The 20,308-nt window shown below is 38.0% G+C and overlaps 1 protein-coding gene across 5 annotated transcripts in view; it reads right to left on the bottom strand.

The window, feature by feature from the left end:
* Positions 1 to 897: 897 nt before the first annotated feature.
* Positions 898 to 20,308, bottom strand: part of GOLGA4 (golgin A4) — a 148,562-nt gene continuing 129,151 nt past the window's right edge. For 3 of the 5 annotated variants that reach the window (XM_074406004.1, XM_039461949.2, XM_074406006.1), the window contains 3 exons: positions 13,165 to 13,251; positions 6,424 to 6,486; positions 898 to 1,570 (listed from right to left, as the gene is read on the bottom strand). In XM_074406004.1, coding sequence (XP_074262105.1) covers positions 6,457 to 6,486; positions 13,165 to 13,251 — 117 coding nt within the window. In that variant the 3' untranslated portion in view covers positions 898 to 1,570; positions 6,424 to 6,456. The remainder of the gene's footprint in view (positions 1,571 to 6,423; positions 6,487 to 13,164; positions 13,252 to 20,308) is intronic. The other 2 variants (XM_039461950.2, XM_074406003.1) reach the window with 1 other exon arrangement.

Below are 20,308 nucleotides of genomic sequence, written 5' to 3'. Positions count from 1 at the left end.
GGAACAAAGCTATGCTTTCACGCATCATCTATGGCTGCTTTTGCGCTATAATGAGAGTTGAGAGTTGCAACAGAAGCAATACATAACCTAGAGTATGTCCTCTCTGGCCCTACAGAGAAAGTTTGCCGCTCTGTTTGATCCTTCCTCTTTTTGACACACTTGTCTCTATAAAAGGGCTAAAGAGAGGAAGCTGCATACGGATTTCATGGGAGACCCACCATTTCCACCCTAGAAAAAGATAAGGACAAGAAGTCACATCTGTTATTAGAAACCTTTCAGTGGGACAAAATTTTGCCCATTTAAGTAAACCACGATTTTAAAAACAAGGCCTGCGGGGTGGGGAGAGTGTGTGCTAAGAAGACCGTTTTCTCTTGCTGGCATAGTAAAGGAGTCAGCCTTAGGTTATAGGCAGACCCCCTCGGTTATCTATTCCCCAGAGCTCCCTACTCTATTACAATGTAAGATACATCAGCAGAGCTAAGGTCCAGACTGGCTGGAAAACTGAGATTCTACCTTGAGGCAGAGGTTAGATAATACCTAGATACTGAATATTTTATTTCCCAGAATATGAAGGGTGGGTGAAGCCCTTTGAACAGTACCCATCTCTTAGTATGCAGAAATTTTTCTCTAAATTAAAAAATAAAATTCAACAATGGTATAGTCCAGGGACAGGAGGCATTCCCAAGTTGTCAAAATCCAAAAACAGACATCATAGAGTACTTATTTCCATATGCCTTCTAACTTTGTCATACCAAATTTGAACACAAAAATTCTTTCCAAATGCTCAGCATTTAGTTATACTGACAAATAATTCTTCACTATATTTATCCAAATAGAATATCCATTCTTAACCATTTTAAAATAGATTTCAACTGAGGAAGAAGTACAATAAACAAATTTTATATAGTAAATAAATTTTATTTATCTTTTTTTCAGAGATGACACTGCCAATAGTCACAGATTTGCACACAATACAGTTATATACTGGCTATTCACAATTTACAGTAGTGTTTTTTCCTCTGAAAAATATAAGTACAAAAGCTAAGTAAACAATGAGGTACTGCCATTTGGGATTTATTATATGTCATAGCTTAAAGGACAGGTCTTTAGCAAATATTCAACAAATCAACCTGAATAAAATAGTCAATTAAATGCTCTAATTTATCAGAAAAAAATCCACTAAGTTTTATCTCAAAATGTATTGCACAAGTCTTTTTAAAAAATCACCCTAAAAATAAATAGGAAAGGTAAGCAGTTCTTTAAAAAGAAGGGAAGAAAGGAGTATTATGTAAGCCAATAAAAGCATATTAAGTCATTCAAAATTTCTTTTAAACAACAAAAAAAACTCTTCCCAAGCGAAAACTGAAGAAAAATCAATCACCATTTCTCCACTGATAAAATCTATTTTAAAGGCATCTGTAACGTATCTGCGGGCCAGATTTCTCCTGGTCTTTTGGCTACATGAAGGGCCCTGAATGACAACCTCACTCTCAGAGTAGGAAGTGTGGACAGTTTCCAAGCAGCAGTCGCCCAGTGGCGCTCTTCTTCAAGATGAAGATCGGAGCCATGACTGTAAAAGAAAAAGGAAAAGAGAATGAGGAAGGTGGCGGGACTTGTAGGTTGACTTTTTGGGAGATTTGTTTATTCAAGTTTAAAATAAAATTCTATTCCATGGTCTAGAGATTGCAGTAAAGAGGCAGAAATAAGGCTGGGTGCAGTGGCTCATGCCTGTAATCCCAGCACTTTGAGAGGCTGAAATAGGAGAATCACTTGAGGCCAGGAGTTCGAGACCAGCCTGGTCAACACAGCAAGACCCCATTCTATTAAAAAAAAAAAAAAAGAGAAATAATCTAAATATTAAATCTTAAAGGTATCTTCTAAAAATTAACATTCTTGCAATGATGTAAACCAACATATAGTCAGGAATCCTGGAAAATAGCATTTCTAAGTGTAATTTGGAACTGCAACCATTCAGGAGTAAACATGCTGACTTGGCTAAATCTTGCAAAGATTGGACTGGAATTAAAGATGAGAGGCTGGACACAGTGACTCACGCCCGTAATCCCACCACTTTGGGAGGCCAAGGTGGGCAGACCACTTGAGGCCAGGAGTTTGAGACCAGCCTGGCCAACACGGTGAAATCCTGTCTCTATGAAAAATACAAAAAAGTCAGCCAGGCGTGCTAGTGCCTGTAATCCCAGCTACTCGGGAGGCTGAGGCAGGAGAATCACTTAAACCTGGGAGGCAGAGTTTGCAGTGAGACAACATCACACTACGGCAACAGAACAAGACTCTTAACTCAAAAAAATACAAAAAATAAAGATGAGAAAGAGCTCTTTCCTCTTACCCAGTGAGTTGATTATTCTACATACTGCAATTCTCCCAACATGACACAAGAGCAAAAGATAAAACAGCATTTTGGTGTGAAAATTTATGTCTCATCTGGAATTAAGAAGCTTAATTAAAAAATCAGCCGGGCACGGTGGCTCAAGCCTGTAATCCCAGCACTTTGGGAGGCTGAGGCAGGTGGATCACAAGGTCGAGAGATCGAGACCAACCTGGTCAACATGGTGAAACCCTGCCTCTACTAAAAATACAAAAAATTAGCTGGGCATGGTGGCGCGTGCCCATAATCCCAGCTACTCAGGAGGCTGAGGCAGGAGAATTGCCTGAACCCAGGAGGCGGAGGTTGTGTGAGCCGAGATCACGCCATTGCACTCCAGCCTGGGTAACAAGAGTGAAACTCCGTCTCAAAAATAAAAAAATAAAAAAAATAAATAAAATAAAAAATTAAAAATAGCCTGGGCAACATAGTAAGATCCCATCACTACAAAAAATAGAAAAATTAGGCAGGCATGAGGGTGCGTGCTTGTAGTCCCAGCTACTCAGGAGGCTGAGGCAGGAGGATCACTTGAGCCTGGGAAGTCAAGGCTGCAGTGAGCTGTGACTGCACCACTGCACTCCAGCCTGGGTAACACACCAAGACCCTGTCTCAAAAAATAAATTAATTAAAAATGCTGGCTGGGCATGGTGGCTTATGTCTATAATCCTAGCACTTTGGGAGGTCAAGGTGGGAGGACTGCTTGAGCCCAGGAGTTGAAGACCAGCCTGGGCAACATGGCAAGAACCTGTAGCTACAAAAAAAATTTTGTTTTTAAATAGCTGGGTGTGGTGGCATGTGCCTATGGTCTCAGCTATTCAGAAGGCTGAGGCGGGAGGATATCTTGAGCCCAGGAGGTCAAGGCTGCAGTAAACTGTGTTCATGCCACTGCACTCTAGCCTGGTGTGGCCATGCTGCAAAAGAAAAAAAAACTATGACAAACCCAAAGTCTTCCTCATAATGTTTCTCAAATGAAAATGCTGGCTAGGCATGGTGGCTCATGCCTGTAATCACAACACTTTGGGAGGCCAAGGCGGGTGGATCACCTGAGGTCAGGAGTTCAAGACCAGCCTGGCCAACAAGGTAAAACTCTGTCTCTACTAAAAATACAAAAAATTAGCTGGGTGTGGTGGCAGGTGCCTGTAATCCCAGCTACTGGGGAGGCTAAGAGAGGAGAATCGCTTGAACCAGGGAAGCTGAGGTTGCAGTGAGCCGAGATGGCACCATTGCACTCCAGCCTGGGCAACAAAAGTGAAAAGGGAAGAAGGGAGGGGGGGAGGGGAGAGGAGGGAAGGGGGGGAGGGGAAAGCAGAAGGGGAGGGGGGAGGGGAGGGGGGAGGGGAGGGGGGAGGGGAGGGGGGAGGGGAGGGCTATAAGCCAGAAGTCAGATCAATTATGAGTTTAAAATCTCATAAAAATAAATTACCAAATAAGATTAATATAGACAAACTTTGTATATATATTTAGTGGATAGGGGGAGTTTAGTCTTCTCAATTTGTAAATGAACACTGATTCACTACTCATAATGTACTACTAATAGTATATTATCTATAAAACTAGTTCAACAATCACATTGGTCCTAGGAACTTAAGGAAGACATAAACAAGATCTTCTATTATATGTAAATTCCTTTGTCAGTTACTATTTTGGAGACAGCTTGATCTGCTGTGGGAAGCAAAATTCAACATCAGTTCAACAATGCTGCACAATGCCAACGTCATGAAAGACAAAAAGGCTAGGAGAAGTTTTCTAGTTTAAAAGAGACTAGGAAAATATGACCACTAAATGCAATGTGAAATCTCTGAGTGGATCCTGGATTTTAAAACATTATGGAAGACTACTTAGAAAACGGGAAAAAACTAAATATTATGTAGTAGATATTAGTATTAGCTAATGTTAAACTTCTTGAATGTAATAATGTACTATATGTAGGAAAATGTCCTTGTTCTTAAAGATACATGCTAAAGTACTTTGTTCATGTTTACAATTGTCAAATGCTTGCAAGAATGTCTGCAAGTAATTAGCGAATGTCACAAATGAGGAATAATATATATGGAGAGACAAGAGTGAGAGCAAGTGAGAAAATCTGGCAAAACATTACCAGGTGAAGGATATATGGGTGTTCATTGTACTATTTTTGCAAATCTTATGTCTGAAATGTTTCAAACCAAAAGTTGGCCTGAACACAGTTCACTGTAGCCTTGACCTCCTGGGCTGAAATGTTTCAAACTACAAGTTGAGGAGACAACTAATCAATCAGTAAAAATGCTGCACAGTATACATTTCCAGTGATAAATGATAGTATTTAACTGCAATAATATAACAAGTGCAATGCAGTATTTATAATATTATTTTTAAAAGGAAAACATTAAGACTTAATGAGTTAGCCATAGAATTTAGATTTTTTTCAATGTTCACATTTATTATAAAAGTAACCTAATAAAACCATGCACTGTACTGCCAGCTGCTATAATGTGGATGTCAAGATAATATAGTCCTGTATAATCACTAAGGCAAATCAAATAATACATATCAAAATCAAAAGGAGACTCAAATGTAGACATAAAGGACTTTTAAAGATAAAAGCTTAGAGGCTGAGGGAGGAAGACCACTTGAGCCCAGGAGTTCAAGATCAGCCTAGGCAAGATGGCGAGACCCTGTCACTACAAAATAAAAATAAAAAAACAGGCCGGGCGCGGTGGCTCAAGCCTGTAATCCCAGCACTTTGGGAGGCCGAGGCGGGTGGATCACAAGGTCAAGAGATCGAGACCATCTTGGTCAACATGGTGAAACCCTGTCTCTACTAAAAATACAAAAAAAATAGCTGGGCATGGTGGTGCGTGCCTGTAATCCCAGCTACTCAGGAGGCTGAGGCAGGAGAATTGCCTGAACCCAGGAGGCGGAGGTTGCGGTGAGCCGAGATCGCGCCATTGCACTCCAGCCTGAGTAACAAGAGCGAAACTCCGTCTCAAAAAAAAAAAAAAAACAAAAAACAAAAAACAGACAGGCGCCTTAAAGTCCCAGTTACTTGGGAGGCTGAGGTGGGAGGATCCCTTGAGCCCAGGAGTTGAGGCGGCAGTGAACTATGGTCACACGACTACACTCCAGCCTGGGTGATGAGGCTCTCTTCAAAAAAAAAAAAAGGTAAAAGCTAAAAGCTTAAAAGAATAGAGAAATGCTGTATCGTGGCATTTTAAACCTTGATACTATTAGTCGGAAATTAACAATCACAGAGAGTATTTATTTTCATGATAGTGAAGTCCTATTAATTGTGATCTGTTTTTGATTTTGTGAAAATTCTAGCTAAGGTTGAGGTAAAGATGCATACCAAATTTTTAGTGGGTACTAAATCAACCTAATAGCATGAATAATATGTAGAGCTAAGGGGAGAGGGTTTAAATGATGAAGACAGTCACCTGCGTTGAAACGTTTTGTGTGCCTCCATTTCACTGTAATATGTTAATCAGAAAGAGTCACATTCAATTAAAGCAGGCTGCCTACGGGTCTACTTAGGACAAATGTGTTGTCTGTGATAAACTGTCTGATACCAGGAAGTAATAAAACTGTATTTTAAAATCAATCTTACTAGTTTTCATTATTTCTGACTAGCTTTGACTCTACTTAGGCTTTACAGTATTTTTAATTCTTACGGAATATACCACTTCACTTTTATCTAGAAAATGATTTTTCATTTCTCTCGCACAGTCATAATTTCAAAGATCATTCTTGGAAAATTAAAAACAAAAGGGAAGTAAGTTACATAAATACTTTCTGGATTCTTTAACAAAACTTCGCAGAGCAATTTTCAAATGTTCAATTACCATTTAAAGAAATAAAATTTTCTAAAATTATATAACTCCTACTGGTGGTAACTTTTAACTGTTATTGATCTATATAACAGAATGAGCAGAAAATACTTATATTAACCATAGCATAATCATATGTTCATTAAACAAGAGCAAAAGAATTCCAGCAAAATGGTTAGTATCATGCAACACATTTGATTTTTGCACAAAAGACACAAGACATTGTTCTTCACTCACCACATGCTAACTAAGCACAGACTGATGGTTTACTCAGAAGATACCACTGCGAGGTGAAGTAAACTACAAAGCCAGGAAGAAAAAAAGCTTATTGGGTTAGTTTTAAGACTTAATCTAACACATATATTCTATGTGTATATGAAGTTCACAGGATTACAGAGAGCAGTTAAACTTTTCTCAAATCTCCCCAAATAGAGGGTATACAGGCAAGGAATAAGGAATCTGTAATACCTCCCCCCATATCCTAAATAAATATAATATGATTTAGCTGAGATTGTACTTGCAAGTTTCATTTAAAGACTTAAGCAACATAATTAAAGGTGTACTGCATATTTTAAGTACATATTTACCAGCTAAATTATGGGGCGATTATTTGCTTTACAAAAGGATTTCTTTAATAATTCCATGAAAATACATGCTAAAATTTGATTTACATAATCCCAATTTACCCTAAAAAGTTCTGGGGAAAACGATGATGAATTTGAAACACCATGTGTCTATATGTTCAACTCTCATTCCTAACATGTCAATTTTATCACTGAACAACTCTTATAATTCAACAGTGTATCAGAAATGGTTTCAGGAATGGTGACTCAAATTGAAATTTCAATTTAAGAAAACTCAATCTCAAATGTAGGTTTTACTGTGGCAAATCTTAAATAAACTTTATGCCCCATTTTAAGATTGTCATAGTCCAAAATGATTAATTACCTTCATGGTGATTTTAAATGGCAGCATTAAAAACAAAGATTGCTTCTAAAATCAGGAATCTTTTATTGGATAGTGTGGCCAACCTTACGAACATCATTTTATTTCTCTTTCATATTTAATGTAAAGTTAGTAAAAAGCAGCAAACCAAAACACAAGCTATAAAATAATATGTGCAACATATACAACACAATGAGGTTAAGAACCTATCTGGCAGAAATATACAAGATTCATGTATATGGATGCTCCTGTGTCTCTGCTTGTTAAGCAATGAAAATCTTGAAAACAACGTAAGTAAATGGAATGAGCAGGAAACAGGTGAACTAAACTGTAGGACATCCATATAATCATACAATCAGCCACTGAAAAGAATGAGACCAATTTGTAATAAGGTGGAATAATATAAAAATATATTAAGTGAAAAAAGCAAGCCATTGCATACTCTAATTTTTTGTAAAATAAAGTGTAGGTGATAAAGGACTAACTATAAATATGTAATTACATGGCTTAGAAAACATGGAGATATTCCCCACACTGTTCACAGAGATGGTATTGCCAGAGCAGTAGTAGTTTGGAGGCTGAAGATCATGAGGGACTCCCTTTCTAGCTTTCTGGTTTATAATGTTTCTTCCAATGATCACATATTACCTTATTGTAGCAATACCAGAATCAAAACCACTCTCAACATAACAAATGTGTTTCACATGTGCAATATTTTCTACAATATGCCAGTTTTATTTTTATGTGTTTCCTGAACCCACCTTGCATGCACCTTCCAAGCCCATACAAAGGGAAAGGGTAAATCTCATGTGGGAATGTAAAACTTTTGTACATAAAAATACTGACAAGTTCTGATGATTTTATCAATTTGGAGGAAATTTTGAAAATTCCAACAGAGGAAGAAAATGAGACGTTAATATAATAGAAGACTGGTCCAGGGCAAGGGCTGATGAAGAACTATATACGACACCAAGGATCAGCGTGAAAGCAAAGCTGAAGGAGAGTCAACAAGAGAGCAACTGAAAAAGATGACTAGAGTGGACAGAGAACACAAACAAGTCAACCTTTTCCATCAAAGAAGAGAAATTTTCTTTAATGGAGTCATCAAGAAAACAGTGATGCCCGTTTATGTCACTACGTTTTGCTAGCACTCTAAAGAGAAAAATGTTTAAGAAAACGTTTAAAGAGGGGTTTCCATATAACAAAGGTATCTCTCAATTCTGAGATGACATGTTACCCAATTACAATTAACTTTCCTAATGAAATTATCTTGAAGAATATAATAATATTCTCCTTTTAAAAAAAATGAGGGTGTACTTCCAGGACAGTTTTAGTCAATAAAAACACAAGCAATTAGATAAGCCAAGGACTTACGTATTCACTCTTGCCCATACTGTGTTACTCAAATATCCAGTCTATTCTGGCCATCTAAACTAACTAAATCATCACAAAATGAAATAGCGAGGTATAGTAAACTAAAAATCGAGAGGAGGAAAAAAGGGCTGCTCTAGGAAAAGCAGAGATGTGTGCACTTGATATGTGCATTTTTGTTTTAACTTCTGCCTGCTGTTTAGAAGGCAATTCTTCTTCCCACTTGAAACAAATCTAAAACAAAATTTTATACTATACAGGGAAAGAAACCTAGAGATAATACAATCCAACTATCTCATTTTACCAATAAGGGTCAAAAATATGAAAATGGTTTGCTCTAAATCATACAGCAACCAAGCTGCTGAGATCTAGGCTCTCACCCCAGCAATACTGCATGTGGCTGGCACTCTAAGGTACTGAACCTGGAGACGGGGGCATTTTGTAGGCTGGTGTCATCGTGTGACTTGATTCTCCTACTAAAGTATTAATGGTTTTTCTTATATAAGGTAATGATTAGTTTACCTTTCCAGTCTCTTTTTCCAGAAAAAACTACACATTGTTATGAGGAGGCTAAATAATCATCACCACCACCCGTACATTATAACTCAGCACAGGCAACTGTACTCTGGTTCTCTGACAATCCTAACAAGATTAAGTTGATCTTGTGAAGAAAAGAAGCTCCGAGAATTGCCTGAGTCTCCATAGCAAGTCAACAAAGGACTAAGATTCCTTCTCTATACACCAAGACCGTGAAATAAACCAGACTATAATTATGTTCTATAATTAAACTGTACTTAACAGAGAGTGATTTCTCATCTATAAAATCTACTCGAGATTAGGGTAAACTCCGGAAACAGTAATAACGTGTATCCTGTAATAAGGTCTTTTAAATGAAGAATAAAAAACTCACTGAAGAGAGGGCAGTATAGTAAAGACGAGATATATTGAAAAGTACCTCACCAGCAGTCACAGAAAGCTTTTGGTCAGTGCCACAAAGTAAACATATAATCACCATGGTCAAAAAGCAAAGTTTTTGGAATGTATTCCTCTAATAATACCCAATAAATAATGAGAAACTAACATGGGCTGCACACTGTCAACGTAAAGTGCAACCACACTCTTACAAGCATCCCAAATATTAATTTGACAGAGGAGGCAGCTCCGCAACATGTTTGAGGTTTGTTTTGGTTTTCTTACACCAGCTTTTCAGCCCTTAGGCAAAAATAACAAAACACTTAGAGTTGCTGATTTTTAACAGAAGTGAAACTATAGCTGCACATTTATAAAAACTTACAGAAAAGATCAATTTGAAGCACACATTTAAAATTAATGTGATTAAATCACTTAAAAATAATAATTATTATTTTTTTATTTTTTATTATTATTATTTTTTTGAGACGGAGTTTCGCTCTTGTTACCCAGGCTGGAGGCGCAATCTCGGCTCACCGCAGCCTCCGCCTCCTGGGTTCAGGCAATTCTCCTGCCTCAGCCTCCTGAGTAGCTGGGATTACAGGCACTCGCCACCATGCCCAGCTAATTTTTTGTATTTTTAGTAGAGACGGGGTTTCACCATGTTGACCAGGATGGTCTCGATCTCTTGACCTCGTGATCCACCTGCCTTGGCCTCCCAAAGTGCTGGGATTACAGGCTTGAGCCACCGCGCCCAGCAAATATAATTATTAAAGAACTCCTAAAGTTTTGTTTTCTATACATTTCATCATGAGCACTTTCTACTGGAAAAAAGAGAAATCATTGTTCAGGCCTATGTTTTGTTCTAATGAGCTCCAGCTCAATGAACAGTGGTATGAAATTGGCTGAAATGTCTTCAAAAGGCTTGTTCAAAGACAGTGATTCTTACTGATCGTTTTATGAATGATGGCAATTTCTGACAAAGGTAACTCTCGCTTCAACTTTCTACTCTTGAAACAATCGTGAGTCACATTATCAAATATCAAGAATCTCCTTAAACTGACAAAAGTTGACTCAAATTGATTAATTTATATCATGTCATATTTTGGGGCCTTCCTCATTTTAAGTTCATCATAAAATTCCACATTTCCTAAGCATCTTTTTTATTGTTTGAATAATATTACTTCAGCATATCTTTTTATTCATGTATGAATGGATGAACAGATATTACCCCTTCCTCCTAAAATTAAAAGCTCCACAAGGTCAACAACCAATGTCTTCCATATCTTCTATTTTCCTATATTTCCCATAACAATTAGAAGAGTCGATGACTGTTGACTGAACTTATTAAGCAAAAGATAATGAAGGATGAGACTTTGCTTAAAGGAGTAGTAGAAAAGTAGAACATTCTATCTGGGCAGGTCAGCCTCTGGGATAAAGGAAGATTCTTTCAGGAAGGATAAGTCAGCCACCATTTCATCCCTCCCTAGAATGAACACCACTGTAGTCAGGAAGAAACAGTCTGTTTTTCAAAGACTTTTTTCTTAAGTTAAACTTAACAAAAAGAAACCTTTTTGTCTGCTTTAAAAGAGTTTTACTGATTCACTATATACATTTACCAATTCGATTTTTCACCAAAGCAAATCAACCAAAGACTGCATGTGTATATGGAACTAAGGGGAATGTTTCCTATCACATTTGCTAAAGCAGTGACTTAGGGTAAGTCTACACTATACACCAAATTCTGAGAAAATGCAGGAAAAGTACAGTGTGCCATATTCCAACATCAACATGATAAAGTGGCTATGGGAGAAGGAATAAAGGTAACTAAATAAAAGCCCTTTTATATCATTTAAAATTCTTTTCTCAAATTGGACCATAATGACAACATTCTGTCAATAGGCTCAAACTGCATTAGAAATTTTTATCTTCACAAAGACAGTTATTTTACTCAGTAAAGGAAAAATTTCTACTCTGAATAAGGTACATACTTGTAGAATTGTTTGTTCATTATAATTTAAAACAGCATTCTATCGATGAATGGTATATCTTTATCAAAAATACTTATAACCAGAAATAACTAGAGCAATTCTTTTCAGGCTAATAAATACCAGGGAGTGGTGGTGGAGGGATTTTTACAAAAAACAATTAAATGCTAACCAAAATACTAGCAATTGCCTCAGAAAATAGACAGTAAGTATATAATACAATACAATATACAACGAGGCATTGGGACAAAGGTCAGGGAATGCTAGGATAAACTCAGAGGAGGCCAAAAAGTGGTCAGAATGTGCCTGAGACACTGGGACCCCTTCAGGGCTGACCTTGTGCAGAGGGTCAAAGGAACTTCATAAAGGGCTGTAACTGCAAGAGGTATTATTTAGCCAGGAAGGGAAAACCCCCGCATCCAGGAGAGCCACAGATTTCTGGTTGCATTCTATGAGTTAGAATGAGAACAAACCAGGACAAATAGGTGATCATGTAGAGAAGGAGATTTGGGCTCACAAGAATCAAGAACTTTTCTAAGAAAACAGTCTGGGATACAATGAGATGCTTTTGGACTTACTGACTTAGGGTTCTTTATTGGAGATGCTCAGACACACGCTAACCCACCATGAAGGAAAAGATGTTGGCTTGCTTTAGTGAGGAGGGAGAGAAGAAAGGCAGCACTGGAATCATGAAATAGGTAAAGAGACTGGGAGGAAAAGGGTATTCATGGAGGGTTCCTCGGGATATCAACACAAGGAAAGGAAACAGAAAGAGAGTTGAAGGCAGGACCCAAACTTTTGAAGTTTCATACTCTGCCTAAAGTGGATCTTATTAAATTACTGGCCTGGGGAGAAAATAAGTTTGGCATGGAGAATTTTGCAAAATTTACAAAGTGTGTGTATCTTTCATTTTTCAATTATACTTGACTTCACACTATGTTTTTAAAAACAATTCAGGCCGGGTGCGGTGGCTCACGCCTGTAATGCCAGCACTTTGGGAAGCTGAAGCAGGTGGATCACGAGGTCAGGAGATCGAGACCATTCTGACCAACATGGTGAAACCCCGTCTCTACTAAAAAATACAAAAAATTAGCCAGGCATGGTGGTGTGTGCCTGTAGTCCCAGCTACTCAGGAGGCTAAGGCAGGAGAATTGCTTGAACCCAGGAGGCAGAGATTGCAGTGAGCCGAGATGGCGCCACTACACTCCAGCCTGACGACACAGCGAGGCTCCATCTCGAAAAATAAATAAATGAAAATAAAAATGAATAAAAATTTAAAAAATAAAAATAATTCAGCAGCTTATCTGATTTCCCCCGTAAGATGTCAAAAGCTCAAGAATGCTTAAATCCTTTGACCCAGAATTAATATATTTGGAAATCAACTGGAATGCTACAAAGAGCTATAATATATAAAACATCTAACATCATGATATAATTTGGTTTTTAAAAAATTATTACTAGATATATGAGAACAAATATCTTTTCGATCCTTTCCCTAAACAGCCCAAGTTCTGGAAACCCCATATAGGATATATGGGTGTCAACCTCTTAGATGCTATTAAATTAGACTGCTCCTTCCCTTGAGGGCATCCATTCTCATTTACCATTGGTTAAATTTCTAGTGTAAATTCACTCTCATTTTTCAGGCTGTGAAAGATTTGAAATCTTAAAATGTATTTTACTAACTCAAAAGTCCTTATAAATGAGACAGACTATAAACACATGGGATATGATCTTCTATCTAGAGCCTACTTCTAGAACTTACCATTAGCCGAGCATCTTCTCTTTCCAAAATTTTCTGAGTCTGATCATCAGGGAATTTCAGTACAGTGGTTATAACTTTTGCCATGGTCTACAAGAAAAACAAGAGATGATCACTAACAGACAGGGAAGCACAGAGTCTCAACCCATTCTGACATGTTCTGCTGGTGGAATTCTTTAGTGCTCTCAATGAAAGCCACGAGCAAAGAAGTATGATGTGACGGTATCAGTCAAGGAAGTAACACCCAACACTAGAATTTCAATTTAAAAGGACTCCTTACAATGTCTAGATTTATATTATTTTAATGAGACACATTTACAATAGCATGAAGCTATATAAAATTCTAGTGCTCTTGGCCCCTTTATTAAAATAAAACTTTACTACACATTCATTTTAAAAGGCTTCTTTGCAGAAATCTATCTATAAGCAAGTGATGTATTGCCAAAACATATGCTCTAAATAATCAGATTTTAAATACCCTTCACGTTCAGCTTTAACTAAATCACATCATATATCTCATAAACACGGCTACTGCATGAACATGAACATGCTCAGTAGGTATTTTTCAAGACATGCAGCACATCAACCTAATAGAAATACAAATTACATTTTAAATAAACACAAGATGCTTTATTTGGTAGAAAACATGATGAATCAAAACATTACACATGGTGGCTTGCAAAACAAGATCATAAATTGTGCAGATCTAAATAAATATACCGTAAGTCAGACTGTCACCCATAAGCTCCTGGAAAATTCTCCTCAAAGGTTGAAACTCCCTATTTTGTATCAAGATGAGATGTTTTGAGGGAGACAGAGGGGAAAGAACATACCACTTATGAAATAAGTAGGATAACAACTTCAGTGCTTACATACAAACTCAGATGGTAGTACTCTCCTTAAGATTCCTACAGTAGACGGGAGGGTAGCAAAGAAAACTGGCTCTAACATTCCTTGTTCATAGTTTATGTACATAGACTTTGGGTATGGGGGAAAGGAAAACTGTGTAAGTGATCTGGGAAGGTCATTACGGAAAAGATAATATAGTTAACCGAAACTTTTGGAGACTCATGTCATTAGGGAAAAAAAGGATAATAATTAGATAATTAGATTAAAAGGATAATAACAATTTCCAGGAAAGAAAGGAACTAATTTTTTTAAAGCTCCTATTATACACTAAGTGTAGGCAAGACACTTTACATATTTCTAATAACTTATTTCTACTAACAGATCAACTAATACTGTTCTTCATTCACAAATTCCACACATGGCAAGATTTTAGTTTCAGACCTCTTCTTCCTTTTCTCTTTTCTCTTCTGCCATTTTGGTAATAAAAAAATGTCAGTGCAGTCAGTTGTGGTGGCTTAAACCTGTAATCTCAACACTTTGGGAGGCTGAAGTGGGAGGATCCCTTGAGGCCTGAAGTTTGAGACTAGTCTGGGAAACACAGTGAGACCCCATCTCTACCAAAAATTTTAAGTATTAGCCAGGTGTTACGGCTCATGGCTATATTACTAGCTACTTGGGAGAGGTGGGAGAACTGCTTGAGCCCAGGAATTTGAGGTTGCAGTGAACTATGACAGCACCACTGCATGCCAGCCCAGGTGACAGAGTGAGACCCTGTCTTAAAAAGTACAAGACAACAACAAATATCTATATATTTAAGACAACTCAGTACTTGGAAAATTCCAAAGGCATTTTACAAAAACCCTCATCACTTCAACTGTGTTGCTTAGACAGAACAAAATCTTGTGTGTTAAACCGAAATCTAGAAACCAAGTACAGGCATACCTCGTTACACTGCACTTTGCCTTATTGGGCTTCACAGAAACTGCTTTTTGGTTTTCGTTTTTTTACAAATTGAAGGTGTGTGGGAATCTTCTGTCAAGAGAGTCTATCGGTGCCATTTTTCCCAGCATGTGATCATTTTATATCTCTGTCACATTTTGATAACATTTGCAGTATTTCAAACCTTGTCTTTATTATGCTATCTGCTATTGCGCTCTGTGATCTCTGATGTTATGATGGTCACTGTGTTGGGGCACCACACACCATGCCCATGTAAGACAGCGGACTTAATCCAAAAATATTGTTTGTGTTCTTAATGTTCCACTGACCAGTTGAGCCCCCATCCCTTTCCCTTTCCTAGGGCTTCTCTATTCCTTGAGTCACAATAATATTGAAATTAGGCCAATTAATAAACCTACAGTGGTTTGTAACTATTCAAGTAACAGTAAGAGTTGCATGCCTCTTGCTCTGAATCAAAAGCTAGAAATGATTAAGCTTAGTGAGAAAGGCATTTTGACAGCCCAGAGAGCCTGAAAGCTAGGCCTTGTATGCCAGTTAGCCAAGTTGTAAACGTAAAAGGAAAGTTCTTGAAGGAAATTAAAAATGCTACTCCAGTGAACACACGAATCAGAATGAAATAGCCTTATTTCATGCAGTGGTCTGGACAGAAGTCTGGAGAAAGTTTTAGTGGTCTAAAGAACAAATCAGCCATAACATTCTCTCAGCCAAACTCTAATCCAGAGCAAGGCCTTAATTCCCTTCAATCCCATGAAGGCTGAGGGAAGTGAGAAAGTGGTAGAAGAAAAGTTTAAAGCTAAAAATGATTGGTTCCTGAGATTTAAGGACAGAAGACATCTCTATACCATAAAAGTGCTAGGGAAAGCAGTGATATGGTTTGGCTGTGCCCCCATCCAAATCTCATCTTGAATTGCAGTTCCCATAATCCCAACATTATGGGAAGAACCCAGTGGGAGGTAAATGAATCATGGGCACAGTTACCCGCATGTTCCTGTTCTTGTGATAGTGAGTGAATTCTCACAAGGTCTGATGGTTTTATAAGGGGCTTTTCTCCCCTTTGCTCAGCACTTCTTTCTGCCGTCCTATGGAGGAGGATATGTTTACATCCCCTTCCACCATGACTGTAAGTTTCATGAGGTCTTCCCCAGCTCTGCAGAAGTGTGAGTCAATTAAACCTGTTACCTTTATAAATTACCCATTCTCAAGTATGTCTTTATTAGCAGCATGAGAATGGACTAAATAAGCAGTAAGTGCTAATGGAGAAGGTACAGCAAATTATCCAGAAGATCTAGCTAAGATAACTGATGAAGATGGCTACACTAAACAACAGATTTTCAGTGTAGATGAAAAAGCCTTACCATTCCAAAAATCCCAGGGCCCTTCAGAATTATGCTAACTCTACTCCACCTGTGCTCTAGAAATGAAATAAGGCCTACAGGACAGCACACCTGTTTACAGCATGGTTTACTGAATATTTGAAGCCCACTGCTGAGACCTACTGCTTAGAAAAAAATTATTCCTTTCAATTATTACTGCCCAATGACAATGCACCTGGTCACCCAGAAGCTCTGACAGAGATGTGCAAGATTAAATTGTTTCAAGCCTGCTAACACAACACCCATTTTGCAGCCCATGGATCAAGGAGTAATTCTGACTTTCAAGTTTTCTTATTTAAGGAATGTATTTCATAAGGCTACAGTAGCCACAGGTAATGGTTTCTCTGATGGCCGTGGGCAAGGTGAAGAACTTCTGGAAAGGATTCACTGTTCTACATGCCATTAAGAACATTCATGATTCATAAGAAGAGATCAAAATGTCAATAGAAGTCTGGAAGAAGATTCCAACTTTCATGGATGATTTGGAGGGATTCAAGACTTTAATGAAAAAAGTCACTGCAGATATAGTGGAGATAGCAAGAGAACTAGAATTAGAAGTGGAGTCTGAAAACATGACTGAATTGCTGCAAACTTATGACAAAACTCGAATGGATGAGGAGTTGCTTCTTAGGGATGAACAAAGAAGTGGCTTCTTGAGATGGAATCTACTCCTGGTGAAGATACTGTGAACATTGTTGAAATGACATCAAAGGATTTAGAATATTAAACAAACTTAGTTGATAAAGCCACAGTAGAGTTTGAGGAAACTAACTGCAATTTCGAAAGAACTTCTATGGTGGGTAAAATGTTATCAAACATGTTCACAAAAGGAAGTGTCAGGCCGGGTGCAGTGGCTCATGCCTGTAATTTCAGTGCTTTGGGAGCCCTAGGCAGGCAGGAGTGGTGACCAGCGTGGTCAGGAGTGTGTGACCAGCCTGACCAACATGCAGAAACCCCGTCCCTACTAAAAACAAAATTAGCTGGGTGTGGTGTAGCGCCTGTAACCCCAGCTACTCGGAGGCTGAGGCAGGAGAAACACTTGAACTCGGGAGGCAGAGGTTGTGGTGAGCCAAGATCTTGCCATTGCACTCCAGCCTGGGAAACAAGAATGAAACTGAGTCTCAAAAAAAAAAAAAAAAAAAGGAAGGAAGTGTCAATTGATGTGGCAAATGTCATTGTTGTCTTAGGAAAATATCACGGACACCCCAGCCTTCAGCAACCACCACTCTGATCAGTCAAGAGCCATCAACACTGAGGTAATATCCTCCACTAGCAAAAATATTACAACTGGCTGAAGGCTCAGATGTATGTTACCATTTTTTAGCAATAAAGTATTTTTAAATTAAGGTATATATTTTTTTGAGACAAAATGCCTATTCCACACTTAACAGGCTACAGTATAGTATAAATGTAACTTTACATGCACTGGGAAACCAAAATAATTTGTGTGATTTGCTTTATTGTGATATTCCCTTTATGGCAGTGGTCTAGAACTGAACCCAGAATACCTCCGAGGTATGCCTGTAACTATGTGGCATGAAATGACAAGAGAAATATAAAGTAGTAACCATTTCAGTATTTTCCTTTTAATAGCACCCTGAAGCAGTTTCTGGTATAATATCTGCAAAGGTTTTTTTTTAGAAGTACCAAAAAATCTAAAATTCAAGGATTCACAATTATAGGAAGCATTTATCTAATATCAACACCATATAAGGCTCCAAGTACCAAAAAGTTCATTTATATTTATGATGAAACAACATATACATGCATGCACAAGCATGTTTGCAAAAAAAAAAAAAAAAAAGCCGTGGCTAGGTGTCTCTTCATATTTCTAGACAACATTAAATGATAAACCCACCTCTAAATTCATCAGCGATCCAGACTCTGCAGCTCATTACCCAGTAAAAACTTAAAGCTCGTCCCTGGCTTGCCAGAAAACACTTTAATGAAGAAGCCCAGGCTCTTTGCCACACCTTGGAAAAGATATCAGACTGTCTACTCTACATATAATATCCTCAGGCCCTGGGAAGTAAGGAAAAGTTCAAATGAGCCACCTGATTTAGAAGTGACCTCTCCTGCCAGCTAATCCCTAGGGAGAGGCATCTTCAACAAAGCTTAGGATGAGAAACACTTTATGTTGAAAAGGAGAACAGGCTGAATTTCAGGTTCAATATTAGCATGGAGGATCAAAACCCAAGAAAAAATATATGGACAGAAGGAACGAAGGAAGGGAACTTACTTAACTCCATACTACAAGAAAGTATGTGCTATATCCAGTCTTCGTTTACAAGACATCTGCCTCATAAAATAAAGAACACTGTGTACAAAAGCAGATGAAGAAACACAGGTAAGAAGACGTATGCAGCCTGCTAGACAAGAAACAACTGCAGATGGGAATCAAATCACAAAGGGCACAACATACTCTGACTTATTCTAAAACCGCAACCTGGTCTCCATTTCAGTTTTTTTGGTAATGTATAGAAGTTGAACAAACCCACAAAAGATGTGACTAAAAACAGCTCTGATGTTGTCAATCCCTACTTAAAACTTTTCAGGGATACCCCCTCCCAATACCTACAGGTAAATCTCTGAAAACATTCAAGGCCCTGTACACTCTGTGCAGTCTTAAGTGAAATCACCTCTCCTTCATAAATCCAGTGTTTTAGTTGGATCAGGCTACTTGTGATTTCAAAAACTCAGACTCAATTTCCTGCCTGGAACCTTCTGTCTTGGCTACCCCCAGCACCATCTGGGCTCATCTATCAAAATCTAACATCCCCCCTTAAATCGCAGTATACACACCTCCATGATGTTCTACTTGATCTTCCCACAAGTAAATATGAGGACTCTGTTTCTCTCTTACAGCACTAACTACATACAGCATCATATTATGGTTAAGTGAGAACAGTTCCTTTCCTTACTGTTCACTTTAAGGCATGGTGAACACCTTAAAGTTAGAGATGGTATCAAATTTCATCTTGCTATCCACCATGGTTATAAAGGGCCATGCTCAATAAATGTGCAGCAACTTAAAACTGAATACCTGCTACCAATTTCCCATTTACCTGTAAAATGTCATGGCAGAATGACAGACTACTCTTCATTTTTAGAGCCAGAAAAGGAGAATCAATGTTGAAGATAAAGAGGAGAGAGAGCACTACTACTTAACACAGATTCCCAGCCAGCTTATTAGATGCGGCTACCTGTGCCATGGACGTCCCTTTCAGCTGCTTCCCAGGTCACACTCTAAGATTAACTGCAGAGCCCTGGAGCACAAGCTTACACTTGGCTGCACTGGTACTGCCCCATAAGCCTCTTATGCTTATGCTTATGCTTATGCTTATGCTTATGCTTATGCTAGGTCTTTCTTCAGGGTAGTTAAGCTCTGTAGCCATCTCATCTCAGAGACATTCATAACCTTTGGAAGAAACTGGTTGAAGCAGTCTGTCTCTTCGATCAAGAGAAAGCTAAATAAATTATTTAGCAACAACTCTTGCATCATAGCTTTAGATTCACTAATGAACCAAGGTAGCTAAAGGTCTCAGAAGTTTGTTTTTTAAAGATATGCCTCTCCTCCCACCCCCAATACAATAACAAGGTAACTTTATCTATCCCACCTCAAATACCCCCCACAGGGATATAATATACCCTGTATTTGAGGTAAGATAGATTATGTCCCATAAGGACATAATAAGAGAAAACTGTATTTCATTAGTTTTGTTTTTAAAAGATAAGGAGAAAATTAGTTTTAGCTATCCTTGAACTTTTTGAAAAATGGCATTGAGGAAAAAAAAGACACTGAATTGGTATGATTTACTATCTCCCTTCTGTGATACATGTTCACAATACTAGGTATTACTTTAATTTGAAGACTAGTTGATATAATGAAATGTGATTTCTAAAGATATTAAGGATTCAAATGACTTCTAACCCACTCCTAGTATTTAGCTGAATCTCCAATCTAT

Source organism: Saimiri boliviensis, chromosome 9 (genome assembly GCF_048565385.1).
Source record: "Saimiri boliviensis isolate mSaiBol1 chromosome 9, mSaiBol1.pri, whole genome shotgun sequence".
NCBI lineage: Eukaryota > Metazoa > Chordata > Mammalia > Primates > Cebidae > Saimiri > Saimiri boliviensis.
Note: the sequence above shows the minus strand (reverse complement) of the source record. Positions and strands in the feature narration are given on the sequence as shown.